This window comes from Sarcophilus harrisii, chromosome 4 (assembly GCF_902635505.1).
Source record: "Sarcophilus harrisii chromosome 4, mSarHar1.11, whole genome shotgun sequence".
Classification (NCBI taxonomy): domain Eukaryota; kingdom Metazoa; phylum Chordata; class Mammalia; order Dasyuromorphia; family Dasyuridae; genus Sarcophilus; species Sarcophilus harrisii.
The window spans coordinates 306,069,506-306,087,716 of record NC_045429.1 but is presented as its reverse complement, the minus strand read 5'-3'; the positions used below and the strand labels follow the sequence as shown (position 1 = coordinate 306,087,716).

The 18,211-nt window shown below is 39.2% G+C and overlaps 1 protein-coding gene across 6 annotated transcripts in view; it reads right to left on the bottom strand.

The window, feature by feature from the left end:
- Positions 1-4,938: 4,938 nt before the first annotated feature.
- RPTOR (regulatory associated protein of MTOR complex 1) overlaps positions 4,939-18,211 on the bottom strand; it is a 511,183-nt gene continuing 497,910 nt past the window's right edge. For all 6 annotated transcript variants that reach the window (XM_031965593.1, XM_031965594.1, XM_031965596.1 and 3 more), the window contains 4 exons: positions 11,186-11,272; positions 9,934-10,050; positions 8,912-9,041; positions 4,939-7,737 (listed from right to left, as the gene is read on the bottom strand). In XM_031965593.1, coding sequence (XP_031821453.1) covers positions 7,669-7,737; positions 8,912-9,041; positions 9,934-10,050; positions 11,186-11,272 — 403 coding nt within the window. In that variant the 3' untranslated portion in view covers positions 4,939-7,668. The remainder of the gene's footprint in view (positions 7,738-8,911; positions 9,042-9,933; positions 10,051-11,185; positions 11,273-18,211) is intronic.

Genomic DNA, 18,211 nt, shown 5'->3' with positions numbered 1-18,211 from the left:
CACTGTCAGGTGGCTCCCGTATATTCCAACATGTAAGTCTCTGATAACAGAGACATTCCAATCCCTCAGAATCCTACTTCTGAGTGGGAGATATAGCAGGCTTGGCCCAGAGCACACACAAGGCACTTTCTTTTGTGGAAATTAATTTGTTAAGTTTATATCAGCTGTTGCCCTTGGTCCTTCTGGTGGCAAGGGTTCCATGGCTTATGTAGAATCACAGAATTTTGTGATTGAAAGGGACCTTAGAAGCCATCTAATTCAGTGGTTTTCAAAGTATAGTCCACAGAATCCTGTGTGTTTCTGAAACCCTTTAAAAGATCAACAAATTCAAAATTACTTTTTAATTTCTAATATAGCAAATATCTATAAACATAATACACATAAGCAAAAAATCTTTGGATGAATCCTTAATTTTTAATAGTATGAAGATACTGAGAACAATAGATCACCGATCTAGTTCAATTTGTACCTGAAGCAAAGATTTTCTCTCCAATGGGTCTGAAAAATGGATACCCAGTTTTTACTCAAATACTTCCAATACTAGGAAACTCACTGCTTCCTTACACTATTGAATGAGCTGTGCTTTTAGCCTATATGAATAATTAGGATTGTTTTCTTTGGCTCCATAATTTTTTCACATTTTTTTTTCACGTTGCTTCTAGTTTTGTCCCTAGTAGGGAAGAACAAATGAAATGAACAGTCATTTTCCTTCAATGTCATCTTTGCTAGGTTGATTAAGTGTAAGATGGAACTTCAGACTTGTTATTGGGAAATATAATCATAGGTCAATTCCTTATTTGACTTTCAGAGTAACTACAAAGATTCTCTCCTCATACAAACAGTTGTTTCCATGACTTGTTTAAGCTATTGTCTTTTAGTAATTATTGCTTCCAATTTTAAATGTTCACAAACTATTAAGAAACTAATATTCTAACAAGTTTCCAGAAATCAAAATCAAGCTCATAGGCTTGTGATTTGAAAACTGAGTGGTCATCTAATTTTCCCCCCTAAAAATTGGGGAAACATTTGCTGGTCTTAAGGCTTGTGATACCTTTTATGTCCTTGATGATTTTTCAAAAATCATGACAGTGGTTCAGCAATCACTTCTTAGAATTTACTCATACAAATTCAATTCTTTCAGCATTTTGGAATGTAGTCCATCCCAGCCTGCTGACTTTAACTCATTGAACGTAGCGAGGTGTTCCATTATTAATACTTTACTTAGCTTCAACTTGGACTTCTTGTTAGGCATTTTTGTTTTTTCCTTAGCAGTAAAATGATTTCCACAGCACTTAGTATGGTGCCTGGCACATTCTAAGTGCTTATTTATTGAACATTATGCTGATTCATTATCCACTGTTTCCAGATCTACTTGTTTGGGTTGGAAGGAGGTGTCCCCAGTCATCTCTTTGCATGTAGTCATCACCCCCTCCCTGGAAATTGTCACATACTCCTACCTTGGAGAAGAACTGATTTACAAGGGCCCAACCTCTTTTTTTAACTGAATTGTCTTCATCTCACTTTAAAAACCTGGTTCAATCAGCTAGTCAGTGTGTTGTTACCTTGAAGTACTTACAATAAACTCCTTTTAATTCTCTATCCTGAGTTTTGCCTCATTAATCAAGGTGAAAACCTAAAGAATTTTCCTTTCAACATGCTGAGTGGTTTTCATTAATAAGAAAAGAATCAAAATAAAAAAGTTGGATGGTCCTATCAATTACTTTGACATCCTTCTGACTGAAAATAGTTTAAAGAGTCCCCCCCACCCCCCCCCGCCCCTTTTTTTTCCAAAGTGATGTTCTTTGGCAGTCATCTTTATCTCTGTTTATTCTGAATTTTGGAATTCCTGACTGTATTCTTATAGCAATGATCATGGTACTATTTTATATTCACCCTCACCTGCTTCTTGCTCCCACTGTCTATACATGCACTGTTAGTTAATTTAAGATGGTAGCTATGTATCTTTTGCAACCACTTTGGATTCTTTAGATATTAACTTTTTTTTTTTCCCCTAATCAATCAGAATTGTTTTGAACTGCCTTTTCCTGTAGAACTTCAAGCACTAAGATTCTATTTCTTTCTCTGAATTCTGAAACCCATTATCCCCAAAGCTGAAGGTTTTCTTAATATGTCAAACATTTCTCTTTTGTGTCAAAAATTCCATGAGGTAAAGATCCCTTCCCAGAGTTCCAAACATATTTACTTTAGCAACTAGTTTTCCTCTTATCAGTCAGAATCATAGGTCCAGAGTTCCCTTGTTGGTCCCACATTTTGAAGGATGAGATCTACACCTTTCATCAAAGCACAGTAAATGATAGCTGGTTTGCTTTGAGCAAAGACAGCAAGAAAGCAACAATAGATGTTTGGAGAGTTGAAGGTCCTCATGCCTCTGGGACATATTTGTGATGTTTTCTTGACTCCTTCTCTATTGCTTCTCTATGTCCTCATGACTTAATGCTCTCATGCAAAATTGCTTTCCTTTCTCTCTTCAGTGATCCTCACTTAATTGTTCTTCTTTTGGTACTTGAATTTCTTCACAATTCAATCTTTCTAATATACAGTGTTACTCTACTGATTCTTTTACTTCTATTATTTTTAAATTAGGCATATTCTTTAAAAGATATTCTATTAATGAGTTCCATCTCAAGTCTCGATGACATTTATATGGTAGAATTTTATAGATAGATAGATAGATATAGATATATAGAATAATTAACCAGTTTACAAGCATTTTCCAAAGGGCAATGGGATCCAGAAAAGCTTCATGTAGAAGGTGGTGTTTGAGGTAAGTCTTGAAGAGAAGAATGGATTGTTTTCTGCGGTTAGGAAAACAAAAGCTAAGACAGTCCTTGCCCTCAAATATTGCTAAAGAAGAAAGCTATAGTATAGGGAATTAGAAGTCAGGGAGGGAAATTCTGGATTTATAAAGCTACTGGGGAAGTGTAAGTAGAAATCCAAGAGTAGATTGACATGCCCTTTTCAAGTGTAAAGAATTCTTTACTTTAAGAGTTGGCTCAAATAAGAGAGTTCATTCTAGGCACTGGGACAGTCAGCACATAAACTTGGAAATGAGTTGTGTTTTTTGTGAGAAACAAGAAATCCAATTTGGCTGGATTATAGAGAGCCAGACGGGAAATAAATGTATGATGAGGTTGGAAGGGTATGTTGGGGACAGGTTGAACAGGGATTTAAAAGCAAAACAGATATTTAATAGTGGGAGCAATAGATTACCACTAGAGTTTATTGAATAGGGGTGTGACATCGTCTATAATGGATCGGAATGGAGAGAGACACCTGAGGTAAGAAGATCAATTAGAAAGCTATTGCAATAGTCTAGACGAGGTAATATGGGACTGTTCCAGTAGTGAAAGGGGGATGCAAGAAATATGGTAGAAAAATGAATGACTGGCAAAACTTTAAATTCTTACTATGTGCCAAGCACTGGAGTTACAAAATGAAAATCAAAAAAAGTGTTTGCCCCCAAGGACAGTTAAAGGGGGAAGTTATGCTTATAGGAGAGTGTAGCCAGGGAGGGATATTGTGGACTGAAAAATTACTGGGGAAGGGTGAGTGGGAATAGCAGAGCAGTGGACTGATCAGGTTACAATTCTAGAATTGAAAACTGTTGGGGAGAGGAGGGAAGAAGATAGATAATAAAGTGAAGATAGTTGGAATAACTGGTTTCTGTAAGGAGCTATCACATGTGAAGCATTCAGACCTGAAGGCCTCCAGGGCAGGAATTTCACAGGTAAAAGGCTTTATTTTTTTAGGACACAAGGGAGAAGGGAGAGGAAATGGAAAGCATCAGATTTAGCAAGTGGACTTCTCCTATTAAGGAGAAATAAAAAATCTTTTCTACAACGTCCATTAATGGAAGTATCTCTTGAATTCATTTTTGATCAGCTGGAAAAAGGAATCCTCAAAGGAAGTGGTAAAAGAGGGATTGAGTCATTTTAGGAAAATTATTCTCCAAGGATGTGACAAAATATTTAATCACTTGTTCTGTCAGACAAAGCAAAACTGTTCTCATTGGGGAATCTGGTTTACTATTCTGCATAATCTAATGAATTTTGAAATGGTTTTGTATTACAAAATTTTTAGAACCATGGGATGACTTTACCTGTCTTCTCTTTCTAAATGGAAGTACTTAGGTTAGGCTAATCTCAATGAACAAAAATTGTTTCTGGCCAACTTGTGCCTAAAATAAAGAGCTTCCTTCCACTTTGCTCCTGTGTTTCCAAATATTTTGAAGGAGCAAAAAGCTGTTGTGTTTACCAACCTAGACTAGTTCAGAGTCAATAATTTAGAAGTGAGTTTTTTTTTTTAAATGATGATGTTATATAGTGAACACTTTTTGGAACTTGAATTTCCCAAATAGAGGGCATGTGATTATTTAAAAAGGTCATTTTATTGCTTGGGTCTACCGTCCAATATAAGGGACTTCTTTTTGACTATCTGCACAAGTCAGGGGGAATCAGGGCTGCCTTCTTAAGGTTTCTAAGCATCCAAGGAAGACTTGTAAAAACTTTAAGTAAAAATTGTAGTGTCATGAATTGAGGGAGAATATAATGTTATACCTAGAATGACTTTTATGTGTCTGACGACGGGAACCTAAAATATAGCTCTTTATTTGGTCATCTGTTCCATTCTTTGGTGTATCTGTAGGATGTTCACCCTTGCAACAGCTTCCCATTCCCACTCCAAACCCCAACCCCACTCCTAATATTGCTTTGTTTCCACTGTTCTCCAACAGAGTTGTTTTTGGACAAGTCTATGACCCTTGGCTTCCTCATCTTGTAAAATGGGCACCATTATAACTGTACTGCTTCTCTTATGGGACAATGAGGAAAATGTCATAAATTTCCAAGGAGAGATTCCTTGATATTATGTTATCAAGCAATTCTGTCTCCCAGGAGAAAACTGATGACCAGCTATTTCTGCATTTTATTTTTTATTAACAGTTTATTCTTTTGTCATTGCTCTTTCACATTACAAGTCCATTTTTAAAAGTCTTTTTTAATTTTAATTTTTGTAAAATAAATAGATAAATGAACCTTTAGGTAGGATGCTCTCTAGAGCCTTGGTTAACTTCATGATTGAATTTTCGCATCAAACCTCTGAAAATACAGCCCACGTGCACAAGCACACACACACGCACACACACACACGCACACACATGCACACACATACTAGATGAAAGCTAACTGTAAAAGTTACTTACTCCTGGCTGTGCCAACTTGGAAAAGAGTTGGGGACTGCAGGCAGGAGGTGGAGAAAAATCTTTTTTCTCCTTCTGGTACTATCTACATTTTGCCAGGTAATGGTTTTGTCTCAGAACAAAGAGAAATGCATATAAGGTTAAAAATCTCAACTTTGTTAGTCAGTTATTTGCAGATTAGAAGCTGTATTAACACCTAGTGGTGGATCCCCCTCATGACTTTCCCTGAACCTCTTAGTTCAGTAGAAGCTGGTTGGTTCAATGCTAACTTTGGACAAAATGAATGAAGACAAGCATATTAGCCTGATAGACACATTATTCGCATAGGCTACCAACAGTCTACCAGCTACTGCTAAATTTATCACCTACATTTAAATAAAGTTCCACAATGGCTTGCTATTTGTCCTTCTCCAGCCATGGAGATGAGAGGGGAACCCTACAGCCCTCTTGATACCAAAATGATTTTATCCCAAGCTGATCTAGTCTTTCCTATAGAAGGTCAAGGCAGTCAGGAGGATGAACTGGATTCTGGGTGGGGAGGCAATCTCCCTCATGAATTTCAGCATCAACATCTTACAATCACTTTTCTTTTAGCAGGTACGTATTTATTACAGGGTGGCTAGAAGGGGCAATTCATTTGCCCTGCACCTCCCCAGGAGTACCCTAATAGCTAACTTGCCAAGGGACAACACGAGACAAGAAATTTCCTTGGCATTTGACCCATGACAATAGAATCATAACACCATCAGACAGAATCCTGCAGGTGAGGTTGAACTGCCTTCCATAATAAAGAGAACAAAAATATTTCATCACTTTTTTTTTTTTTACCACTATTATTGGTCTCATTATTGGCAGAATTAATTAGGCCACTACACTAGCCTATGAATAATCGTGATACCCAAAGAAAAATGGAAAGAAAAAACAAAAAGTTTTTCAATATATCATCATTGTGGTTAAGTTTGGCAAATGCCATTTTTGTTCTCAAACACTGCTTAAGATTACATTTTTCTGGCACCCAACGGGAAAAAATTATCTTCACACTTCTTGTATCTCTTTCTCTCAGGCTTTGTACTTTACACCCACACACACTCATACCCACACATACCAACACACACCCTATACCACCATACTCTAAAGCAATCACCAGGGAAGTCTCTTTTGCATTACAGACTGCAAGATGCATATCTTAGTTATACCGGGATATGGGAGAGAAGGACCAGGAACAAGGGAATGTGTTGTCCTGGAAAAAAAATTACCCATCATTGACCCACTGTGACTCAAGAGTACTGTTGCTCTTCTATTTTTGTACACATAAGCATGCATACGTGGGCACACAAGCTGATAGGCATGCTCCTGGGCATATAATTACCGAGCCTGCCAGTAATCTGAATATTAGCACTTCTGCAAGAAATGAAACCCAGTGGCTTAAGGCAGCAGCTATAACAACCAAGGGATTCTGTCAATTGTCCAGAGCCAGCAAAGCGCCTTGCGCTGATGGGATTTGTTTGTGTGAGGAAGGAGAACGACTTTAAAAAAAAAATTCAACTTGATAAATAACAGACTCGGAGTAGAAATGACAGAAAGGTGGAAGGTGAACAATCCTGTCCCTCATCATGCCCAGACAGGCAATCCCACCAACAAGGGAAAGTCCTTCAAACACTCATTTCCATCTCCTGATGTTAAAGTAGCCTTGCTTGGGGTTCCCATTCATATACATAGTGCAAGTAGGATATTTCCACTTGATCCTTTCCTTGGTCTTTCTAGCCTCCTACCCTGAGAATCTTTATTCTCAGTAAGCTGAGCACATTCCTGACTCTAGGAAGGGAGAGAAATGAGCAAAAGCTGCGTAGATGTGTCATGCTCTCCTTGCTTCATCAGAACTGCCCGGTTTCTGGGGCTTATTCCATTGATGGCCAAATCAGACATTACTGTCCGGAGAGACAAATGGGAGGGCATGTTTGCTCTGCCCTGCATGTGAGCCCCTGGCCATTCTGGACTTCAGTCTTTCAGCTATTTGCTAGCTAATATTCTAGCAAAATAAAAATACACAAAGGTAATGGGATCCTCCCCCCTCCCCACCCTAAAAAACCCAAACACAACAAAAATCTCAACCAAAATGGTAACAAAAACAAAACAGGTGTGGTTTGTCCAAGTCCTTGGAACCCGGAAGTTGTGTTCTTAGCAGAGAAGCAACCATCAAAAACAAAAAGAATAAAAATCCCCTTCCTTTCCTGTACTTTCTAGATATAGCAAAAACAAAAGAAAGCAGGCATCTGTCTCTCCTCAAATCATCAGTAGCTAAGTCAGAAGAAAAAAATGTTCAAGTTACAGGTTGCAGCAGCAGCCAACACTAAACATTCAAGTCGATCATTTCACTATGTACATGACAGGAGAGATACAGCCCTGCCTGGGAGGGACTTCCCCATTTCTGGGGAGACTGCAGGCTCCTGTTATCTGATGCGCTTCTCCACGGAGTACACCGAAATGTAGTAGTCATTGCTTCCAACTGCCAAATGAGGCTGCAGGAGAGAAAGCAAATGAGAGAGGAATAAACAGCTTGCTCAGCCCACGCCTTCACACATGAGCCCATGCCCAGAGATGCAGAGGACAAAAATGCGCTATGGGCAGCAAGATGCAAATCAGTCATGAAGTCATCTGGCTACCTTGATCCTCAATGGAATTAAGAAGGTGCAAATTGCCATGGCGTGCAATCTGTCTTTCACCTAAGGGTTTTCATTAATGCTATTATTCACATTGCTATTCCAAGCAGGCCCAGAAATGATGGTGGGTATTAGCTGCCAGCTTGTAGTTGGGACAATGCATTACCTGTCCTCCAGTAGAGGAAATTTGCATATTACCCATATTGCCTAGCATTTTTCTTTCTAGGTTAATCCTATGGGGACAAATTCCATGTATTTCATACAATACATTTCAGTAGAAATCTAGGGACTAGAATCCTCCAGAGTAGGGGTTCTCAACCTGAGTCAGTAACATTTCAAAAACATTATGGTAATAATACTTTAATACAATTAATTTTCTTTGTAATATTTATGTATTTTATTTTTGCATTTAAGAACATTATTCTAAGAAGGGCTCCATAAGCTTTGCCAGATTGCCTAGAGCTCATGACACACAAAAAAAATCTGCGTTTGAGTTTCAAGTTGGAAGAAAGCAACTTTAAAAAAAATACAAGATATGGCTACATGAATGGATTATTATTAGCAGCAAAGCTAATAAGCTACTGATTTTGTTGGGTTGCTTTTATAAGGAGTAAGAAGGACAGGGAGATAGTCTAATATCACTGTTTGCTAAGGGGATTGGTTTTATTTCATGGGAGGGCCAAGTGAAGCTGATTTTTCTGTTCTTGAATGTGGGTCAATGTAGTAGTAATAGTGTCTGTTCTGAAGAGCTCTACAGACTATCTTTTATCTAGTAATATAGTCAGCTTCTTAGGATTCTCTGGAGGCAAATGGGAACAGGAGACTATAGGTACAGATCATTTATTCACAAGATTTACTGGCTCTAGAACTCGGGTGTGTGAAGTTAGGGTTACCCCAGGAGCAAAGGTGAATGGATGCTGCTGATTAGTACAGGGAGACAAGTGTTAGTTCCATTCAGGAGGTCAGGACTGGTACAGTTTAACAAAGCAAAGCATTCATTCAACCACAGAAATCCCAATATAAGGATACAGACCCAGTGCGGGTGGAAAGCTAAACAGCTGATGGCTCCAACTCTTTGTCCCATAAACCCATCATAGTATTTGATGTTGTTGATCAGCTCTCCATTCCCATTGTAGATAGCAGTGAATTGATTCATTGAGCCACTGTAGATCAGGAAAGAGAACATGTATAAACCGAGATTGTTTATTTTTATTTTTTTCAAGTGTGTGTGTGTGTGTGTATGACGCTGAAGCAAGAAAATTCTTTTTCTCCATGTCCTGCCTCAACCATTCCTAAAAACGGGGTTTGTCTTTCAAATTGGGCAGAAGAGGTGAACAGCAATGCAGACAAATAGATCTTTACAATTCACTTTGATACTGCTGAGAAAAATATACTACTGGGACTGGATTAAAACTGTTTTTCTTTAGAATAACACTGTGCAGTACAGAAGGCCAGAAGATAGATTTTTCTTGTGTCCTTCCTAATAAGTAGGAAGCTGTAGCACACCAAGCCCTCTCTAGAGATGTATTTTTGTACCTTTTGTTGATACCTTGAGGACTTTTGAATAAGATCTCTCTATATAAAGGGTTTAAGATTCAATTTCAGTGGATGGGGAACAAAACCAGAGAGGCCAGACATTAACTGACTGCTCAGAAACTACTATTTCCCCAAACTCCCATCCTAAGTTAGACAGAGGCATTTGGTTACTGTTTTTGTCACCTATCATTTCTTTCTTCTCACCTTTGAGTTCGTTAGGATGCTTAAATTCCTAGACCTTTTATAGGGCAACAAGGAAGTAGAGACTTTACATCCCTAATTCATGATATTATTTCCTTGCTAGTGCATCTTCTATTTACACTGAGGCAATGAAGGCAGTGTCCATGATATATAGGAGCTCTGCATAAAGTGGGACACAAGGACTCCTCTTTCTCATCCTCTTGGGGACTTAACAGTGTGGGAGTATATGGCGGGGATGGGGAATGGAATGATGACATTTTTTCTCTCTTGTATTGAAAGAAGATTGTTAGGGAGAGAAGAGAGAAGGCTGGTACCTACCATGCAAACAAATTTGCCTGTGGGTGAATGTCAAGGGCCGTTAATCCTTTCACTATTTGGAGGACATTCACAGATTCAGGCATCCGGGGGTCGAAGAAACGTACATCTCCATTGACACTGCCAAGAGGGAATATTTTTAATTATTATGATTTGGACCAGTCTGTTGAAAGGGATCCTCTTGACAATGGCATTGACTGTGGGTACTTTTCTAAGTCAGGAGCCAGGACTTAAGGACTTCAGGTACAATCTTAATTCTGGTACATGAAAAAAAGACTGATTCTCTTATTTACATAAATATTGCACAAAGCCAAAATATCCTGAACTCTGAACAGCATGGAAAATTTGGCATTCTTTTAAACGCTACTTATCCGGGAAGCCAAGATTGGGTGAATTGCTCATTTTCTTCTTATTTAAGAGAAAGAGGGGTGGGGTGGCTAGGGAGAGCCACTATCATTGTCTCTTTAGAAAGTGTCATTCCCCTTTGGTTCTGGAAAAATACCAAATAAACTGCCAGGCAGAAGCATGAATTATTTTTCTTATATTTTATAAGAAGATTAGATTCTGTGGGATTGGGAGCAATGACACGATGACAGCATACATCTGACAGCTATGGTGTTAAGCCCCCTTTCCAATATAGGAGAGTTTTAATACCCATCTGCCTTCCACAAATAAGAGGAAAAGAACAACTCTGTGAAGAAGGTGTAGTGGCTTTGTGATAGTAAATTATATTCTGCTGTCCCGTTAATGGGCAAATAAATATATTCACTGCTCTCAGCACAGTATTTACCAAGCAACAGACATGGATTTATGAGCAGAAAATTGCTAGATGGTGAAGTAATCCTGCACAGCAATATGCCCAGCAGACACGTACTGCTCCTTCTTCTTCCTTATAGTCTGTGTCTGCCTAATGTGTGGAAGGGAAGAAAGGCAGTTTTTGAGAAAGGGGGACATTTTACCTGCTCCGTTGGGGTTCTCTTTACTGTTTGCAATGAAGCTTAGCCAAGGAAAATGCTTGAGAATTGGATAAGCAATTCTAACCCAGCTGAAAGACATACACGTTTTTCCTCACTAACCTTTTGCCCTCATCAGTGACCCTTTGGCCAGTCCCAGGCAGAAGTTAATGACTGCCCTGAAATGCCAAAATGAAGTACTATCATTTCCTGGCTGCTTAAATACCAGACACATATTTTTAATGGAAAGGAAAATAATGTTTTTACAGCAAAATGTCTCATAAATATTCCACCCTCATTACCTGACGCTCATGATGTGGCCCTCGGGATGTTTCTGGAGGTGTGCTTTCACCACCCAGGCAGTATGCTCACGGTAGGTCATAACTCGGCTAGAGAAAAAGGAGAAGGTGAACTCTTGACATTTAATTAACAGAATACCTAGGTACAGCTTAGGAATACCTAGGCTCTGTCTAGACTACTTGTGGTTCTCAGTCTTGAGGGATACAATGAAGAGGCTTATCATGGAAAAAACAACTGAGCATTTCTTCTTACCATGAGTTTGGGAGTTGGCTAGTAAAATATTATAGGAGAAAAACAGATCTATACTTTTCCCTTGTTACCCAAGGTTCAGGAATTAAAATGACATGAAACTCTGGGATAGTTCCTTGTATCAACTCCATTTTAAGGATACTGGAATAACAAATCAGAAATAAAAGAAAAAAGCATTTATTGAGCACCTACTATGTATCAGTCTTTGTGCTGAGCACTGTGCAGACATCTCATTTGATCTCTCAGACAACCCTGGGTACTATAATTATCCCTGTTTTAGTAAACTGAGGCAGGCAGGGGCAAAGTGACTTACACAGTGTAGAAGGCAGGAACACTGAAGGCTCAGTATGATTGACTTAATCCTACAACAACTGGTTAACCATTGATGAGACAATGGTTATCTAGTTTACATATACTTAGTACTTAGCATGGTGTAATAGAGTATTGAAACTGAGGACAAAGTCAGTCACATACATTTCTTCTTTGATCATTCTCGTGATGGCTCTCCTGCCTCCTGCACTTTGAGAGATACTGGTTCAGACTGGGAGACTGAAGGAGACAATAAAGACATTGGATAAAGATCCCTGACTATTCTCATAGTGATTATTCTACTGAAACCAAGGCCCATTCCAGGAGACCTCCAGAAAGCTAATCAAAAACACTGACACCTGAACCTGGACTAAGGGACCTGCATCTGACTGACAAGATCTTGAGTTCAGTGGAGAAGTCCCTGTGACCCAGAAATAGGGAGAGTACAAAAACAGACAAGCAAGAAACTTAGGTAAGGACTAACCTAGTGTTTCAGCTGAAATGGGTTTGATGCTTAGAAAAGAACCTTCCCCACCCCAAGAGAAGTGTGTAGAGTGCATAGTTAAGCTAATAAAAAACCAAGGTTTTATTGTAACTTGGAAGCAGATGAATGAACTCTTAGAAAGTTTATAGTACATGTCTCCTTGGTTCTTTAAGGAAGAAGAATTAGAGCCAGATAAGTGGAAACTAGTAGGAGAGCAATTAATTGAATATTACAATGATAATGGTCCTGATTTAATTCCTAAAGAAACTTTCCCAACATCTTTAGGGAATTACATAAGTTTTAGAATAAGAAAAAAGAAGAAAGCAGAGGGGATGGTATTGACAAAATAGCTGAAAAGCATGAAGAATTAGATAAGAAAGCAGTTAAGTACAGTATTGATGAAATTAAGGAATATGGTACTGCACAGCAGGAGCCATTAGAGCATTCCCCATCACTTGACCCTCCCTCCTCAATTTCCCTTTGTGGGTGGAGAAGGAGGAGGAGGGGGAAGGGAAGTGACACAATCAGAACCACTCATGAAGCAGCTTTGTACACCCCCTATAACACAATTAGAATTGATACTAATTAAAACTAAAAAAGAAGGACAGGATATATCTGATTTAAGAATAGAAGCATACCCTGTGATTGCAGAGTTTGATTCTTCAGGTCAAGCCAGGAGAAGATACACTCCTTTTGACCTGGAAATTATCAAAAATTTGAAAAAGGGTTGCACTCTTTATGGGGCTACATCATCTTATGTTAAGATGATATTAGAGAATTTGGCTTTTGATTTTAACCCCTAGTGATTGGAAATCTATAGAAGGACATGTTTAGAACCTGGAAAAAAACTTCTTGTGGCTTTTTAAGTATAGTGAACTCAAACTTGAATACAAGACCAACAAAATAGGCAAACTGGAGTTAATATACCAGTCACCTTTGATCAACTAGCAGGTTTAGATCCTTACGCAGATACTTTAGTGTTGGAATCTTTACAAAGTGTTAAACCATTGGAGTTCATAGAGACAATAATTATCTAATTTGTCATGGTTCAATATGATTGATTTGATCTTAGAAAGAGATATTTTGGGCCAGAACTTGAAACAAGGTACTAAGTACAACTGATAAAAACGATGCTTGTGTTCACACCTTTAGAGAGCTCATAAGTATCTAAGTACTCAATGGAGTTCTCACGTTTGGGAGATTTCAAAGCTTAGTATGGCTTAGTATGAGATATCCGAATTCACACCTCCCTTAGGGCCAGATAGCACTCTGGGAGATAACCCAGAATTCCTCTCTCGCCAGAAGGAGGAGTTAACCTTTGGGAGATCATATATATACAGGAAGCTCTTAGAGCTGAGAGAGTTTACTTAGGAACATTCCCAGAGGTTGGAGAGCCAGAGAGGAGCACTCTGGAAGAAAGCCTACAAGCCCTATCTTTGAGGCAAGAAAGATTCATCCTATCTTCTACCTTGGTGCTGGCTGGAGTTGGAAGGACAAACCTTTAGATTTGGAGACATTCAAGCGGAGCTCTTGGAACCAAGCAGAGAGATAGGCCTGAGCTAACTGGGCTATATTGAAGGACACAATAAAAGATCTGAACTCTTTTATTACCTGGCTGTGTTTTGGAAAAAGAACACCACACTTTAGCACAGATTAATTACCCTTTGATAGCATATGAGCAAATTGATGCTGCTATCAAAACATGGGGCACCCTCCCAGGAAAACAAGATAGAGGGGAAGCCTTCGCAAAAATAGAATGAATCCTTAGCTGTCTGCAGATGTCCTGAGAAATCAGCAATCATATGAACTATTGGTGAAAATGCAGCAACAGGAATAATGATAAAACAACTTCCTAGAGAAAATGCTAATGAGATTTGTAGAAGAATTGCACTAGGACTATACAAGGATGCTGCTTAGGATGAGATCATAAGACGTTGTGGCATAATGGGCACAAATGCCTTTTATATCCAGGCTATGATGCAGAACATGGGAAGACAGGGTCCCTTTGGCAAGGGACTTCCAGAGAGACTTGTCAATGCTTTCAATGTGGTTAAAATAGGGCATCTGGAAGCTCAATGTTGGCATAGAGATAGAGTGAGAGGGTGAGAGAATAAGACCCCAAACCCTATGTCCAAAATGCAACAGATTTCCACTGGGGGCATCAGAATGTAGATTGACTCGGGGGAAATGGAAATTCCCCAGCTCCAGGGCCTTAGGCAAAAAAAAAAAAAACCAAAACAAAACAGGTGGGGCATGATGGCAGCCCAAGTTACACCCAGAGTCTTTAGAAGTTCAGTACTCTGATATTATCAAGCAGCCAAAAAGCATTCTGATGGAAGAAAGGGATTATTACACTGGGGAGAATACAAGTTTTATAACCCGAGAGAAGGGAAGTGTCCAGTGCAAGCAGCTCCAATATAATCGCCAGGTGATGTGGAGAGACCCAGAAAGTGGTGAATGGAAGGGACCAGATAGGTTAACTACTTGGGGGAGAGGGTTTGCTTGTATTTCTACAGATGAAGAAGGAATCAGATGGGTGCCATCGAGTCATATTTGCCTTGTCCTTCGGAGAGAGACAGAAAAAGAGAAAAAATCTCGAAACAAAGAAGACCTAAAAAACATCTGACACTGAAAAAGCATGGTTGATAATGAGACTGTTGCAGGACTTTAAAACCAGCAGGAGTCAATGGATTCCATAACACATGATGTAATGGACAATAGATTGGTTTTGGACTATCTCTAGGACTTATGGACATGCATAATTCCTCATGTTGATTCCTATTGTCTGTCATATCACTACTTGCATGTATAATTTATATTTATATTACACCACACTGAGCCTGCACCAGCTGTGGAGAGAGCCATCACTACTAGCCTATGTTATATGTGCTTGTGTAATACCTCCCATGCTAATGGATTTATGTATACCTGTTTCAAGTGAGACCCTTCAGAAACCTGATAAAATCTGGTTTGACTCCCCATTTCCCTTTGGTGTTTTCACCTCCCTTATGAGATGTCAGGGAGGGCATGATCACCTCCTTTTTGGGGTTCTCACCTCCCTGAGAAGTCAGAGAGGGTATGACTACTTATGTTCTAAAACAAAAGAAAGGGGTAGATGTAATGGGCCAGAACTCTGTACTTGAAACAAGGATTCTTACAAGGTATTAAGTCAGTGGAATTGATAAGATGATGGTTATCTAGTTTACATATAGTTAGTACTTAGCATGGTGATGTAATAGTTCTATAGTTGATGTAATTGTAATAGGATATAAACTGGGGACAAAGTCATCCACAGACATTCCATCTTTGATCAGCCTTGTGGTGGCTCTCCTAACTCCTGCACTTTGAGAGAAGCTGGTTCAGAGTGGGAGACTGAAGGAGACAATAAAGACTTTGGACTCTATTCCTGACCATTCTCATGGTTATTACTCTGTTGAGACCAAGGTTGGTCCCAAGACCTCCAGAAAGCTAACCAGAACATTACAACACAGTGTCATATAGGGAGGACTGGGTGGTCTTTGGGGTAATCAATACCTTTTGAAATTTTCAGGGAGGGAGAGAAAGAAGACCAGCAATATCCTAATATCCTCAGGTTTTTCTAACCCTAATATTTAGATTGCCTTTTCAAAGAATTTAGTCACAAAAGGCAGAAAATGTATAGGATGATAGAGGGGATGGAAGGATCAAGTGAGAGTTTTTGGGGGATGGAAGAGACATGCCTAGATTTGTAGGGAGTATGGCAGTAGCCACTATAAAGGGAGAGACTAAAGATAAGTGAGAGAAAGGGAATGATAGAAGGAGCAATCTACTAGAGAAGAGATGGAATGGCAAGTAGAAGGGTCACTTTGTGTGAGATCTGAATGAAGGAGGAAATAGTGGCAAAAGATAACTGTATGTGAGATAGAAGTGAGAGGGGGGAACATCTCTCCCTAAATGGCCTAATTTTTTTCAGTGCAATATGAAGCAAGATTCTTAGGGTGAGGAGAGAGGGAGCCAAAGGTAGCTTGAGAAGGGACAAAAGGTTTGGAAGAGATGCTGCAGAAAGTGGGATACTGAGTTGATAAGATAATTATAGTAAGATTACAGCAGTGAGGGCCCAAATGAAATTGTGTAACATAAATCTGTAGTGCACCCAATCATGATGATTGTGCATTTTCCACAGCTTTGCTCAGCAGTGCTTGTACAGGAGTGAAAGCAGCAGATGGTGGAAGTGAGGCCTGGCTGGATGTAATCCATAATATGATAAGGAGGCCAGGAAGAGATAAGAACAGTGTAGAACTATACTGGTTCCCTAAAGATTTAGAATGAGGAAAAGAGGAGTGATTAACATAAGAGTGATGGCTGGCGTCCAGAGACTGGAAGTCACCTTTGCTTCTGATGGAACCTGTAACCTGGCTCAGGGAGTCTGTCAGTGAGTGTTGATGTGGGTCCAACAAGCTGTTATTTAACAAAGGTTTCTGGTGACCCTTGTCATTCTTTTTTAGCATTCCTGAAGATGACTCCTTAGTCAGTCACTGTGAGCAGCAGTTTTACTATTTTTTTCTTGCTCCCTATAAAAAGTACCATAAGAAAACCCATCTTACCCCACTACACGTTCATATGATGTGTTCATCTCCCATTGACAATTTGGCCTACCTTCATATTGGGTCCAGTCTACCCTACCCTGTCTTAAAAATTCCTTGTCACTTGACACTGCTCTTCTTCCTAGTTCCTGTCCACACTTGGTTGGTCCTTCCTGTCACCAACCTAACTTCTTGAACATGCCTATTAGCCTATTACTTCTAGGCTCAAATACAAAATTCTCTGGCTGGATTTGAAAACTGTACTACTTACTACCAACAAAGCCTTCTCCCTTTATCATATATTCTTCTCCTTCCTAGACGCTATAATTCTGATTCATGAAAAATCAACTACTTCTCATCTCCAGGCCTTTGCACAATCTGTTTCTCAAGCCTGGAATGCACTTGCTTCTCGTTTGAGCTGTAGTTTCCTAATGTCACATTCTACATTAACCTTTTCCTAATACTTCCATTTGCTAGTGCTTCTCTCCAAAAATGGTTTTCATTTATGTACTTATTTTAGACATATTTATATGTAAATATACATTGTCTTCCTTATAAAATGTAAATTTCTTGGAAACAGAGACATTTTTTAAATCTCCAAAGCCTAGCACAGTGCATGGGAGAGTAGATGTAATAAATACCTTCTGAAGGATTGATTGATTAGCAAGGCATAAAACAAATATACCAATCAACTAACTTTTGTTAAGCATCTACTATGTATCAGGCATTGAATTACTGAGGATATGAATAGAAAGAATGAAACCAAGTCTTTTTATATGGATCTTGCATTCTAACAAGAGACAAATCACAGAGTATAAAAGTACATAGAGAATAAATGTAAAGAGAATAACTTCAGAGTAGTTAATTATAAAGTGGTTTGGGAAGCAGTCTGGCAGTTAGGTGGCTTTGTGGATAGAGTGATGGGCTTGGAATCTGAAAGATCTGAGTTCAAATTCCAACTCAGATACTTCCTAGCTGTGGGAGCCTAGGCAGGACGCTTAACTTTCCCTCATCCGCTGGAGAAGGAAATATGGCAGACCACTCCAATATCTTTGCCCAGAAAACCTCCTGGACAATGTGGCCCATGGAGTGAAAGAGTTGGACATGACTGAACAACAAGTTTGAGAAGGAGGGTACTGGCAGGGGAAGGGATTGGAAAAGGCATCATGTAGAAGATGGTGCTTGACTTCTAATTTTAATTAATCTAGCCTGAATTTTTCTTTCTAGTCACATGAACAATCAATGTCAGTCCAGTCTACCTGGACTCCCCCGTTAATTCTCCATTTTCTGTCTGTAGCTCTACTGATGCTCCTGTAGCAGGTACCTTCTGGGGAAACTCTCCTCCCCCACTTTTCGCTTTTTTGCATCTTGTTTTCTTCCACTAGATTGTTAAGCCCCTTGAAAGCAAGGACTGTTTTGTTCTT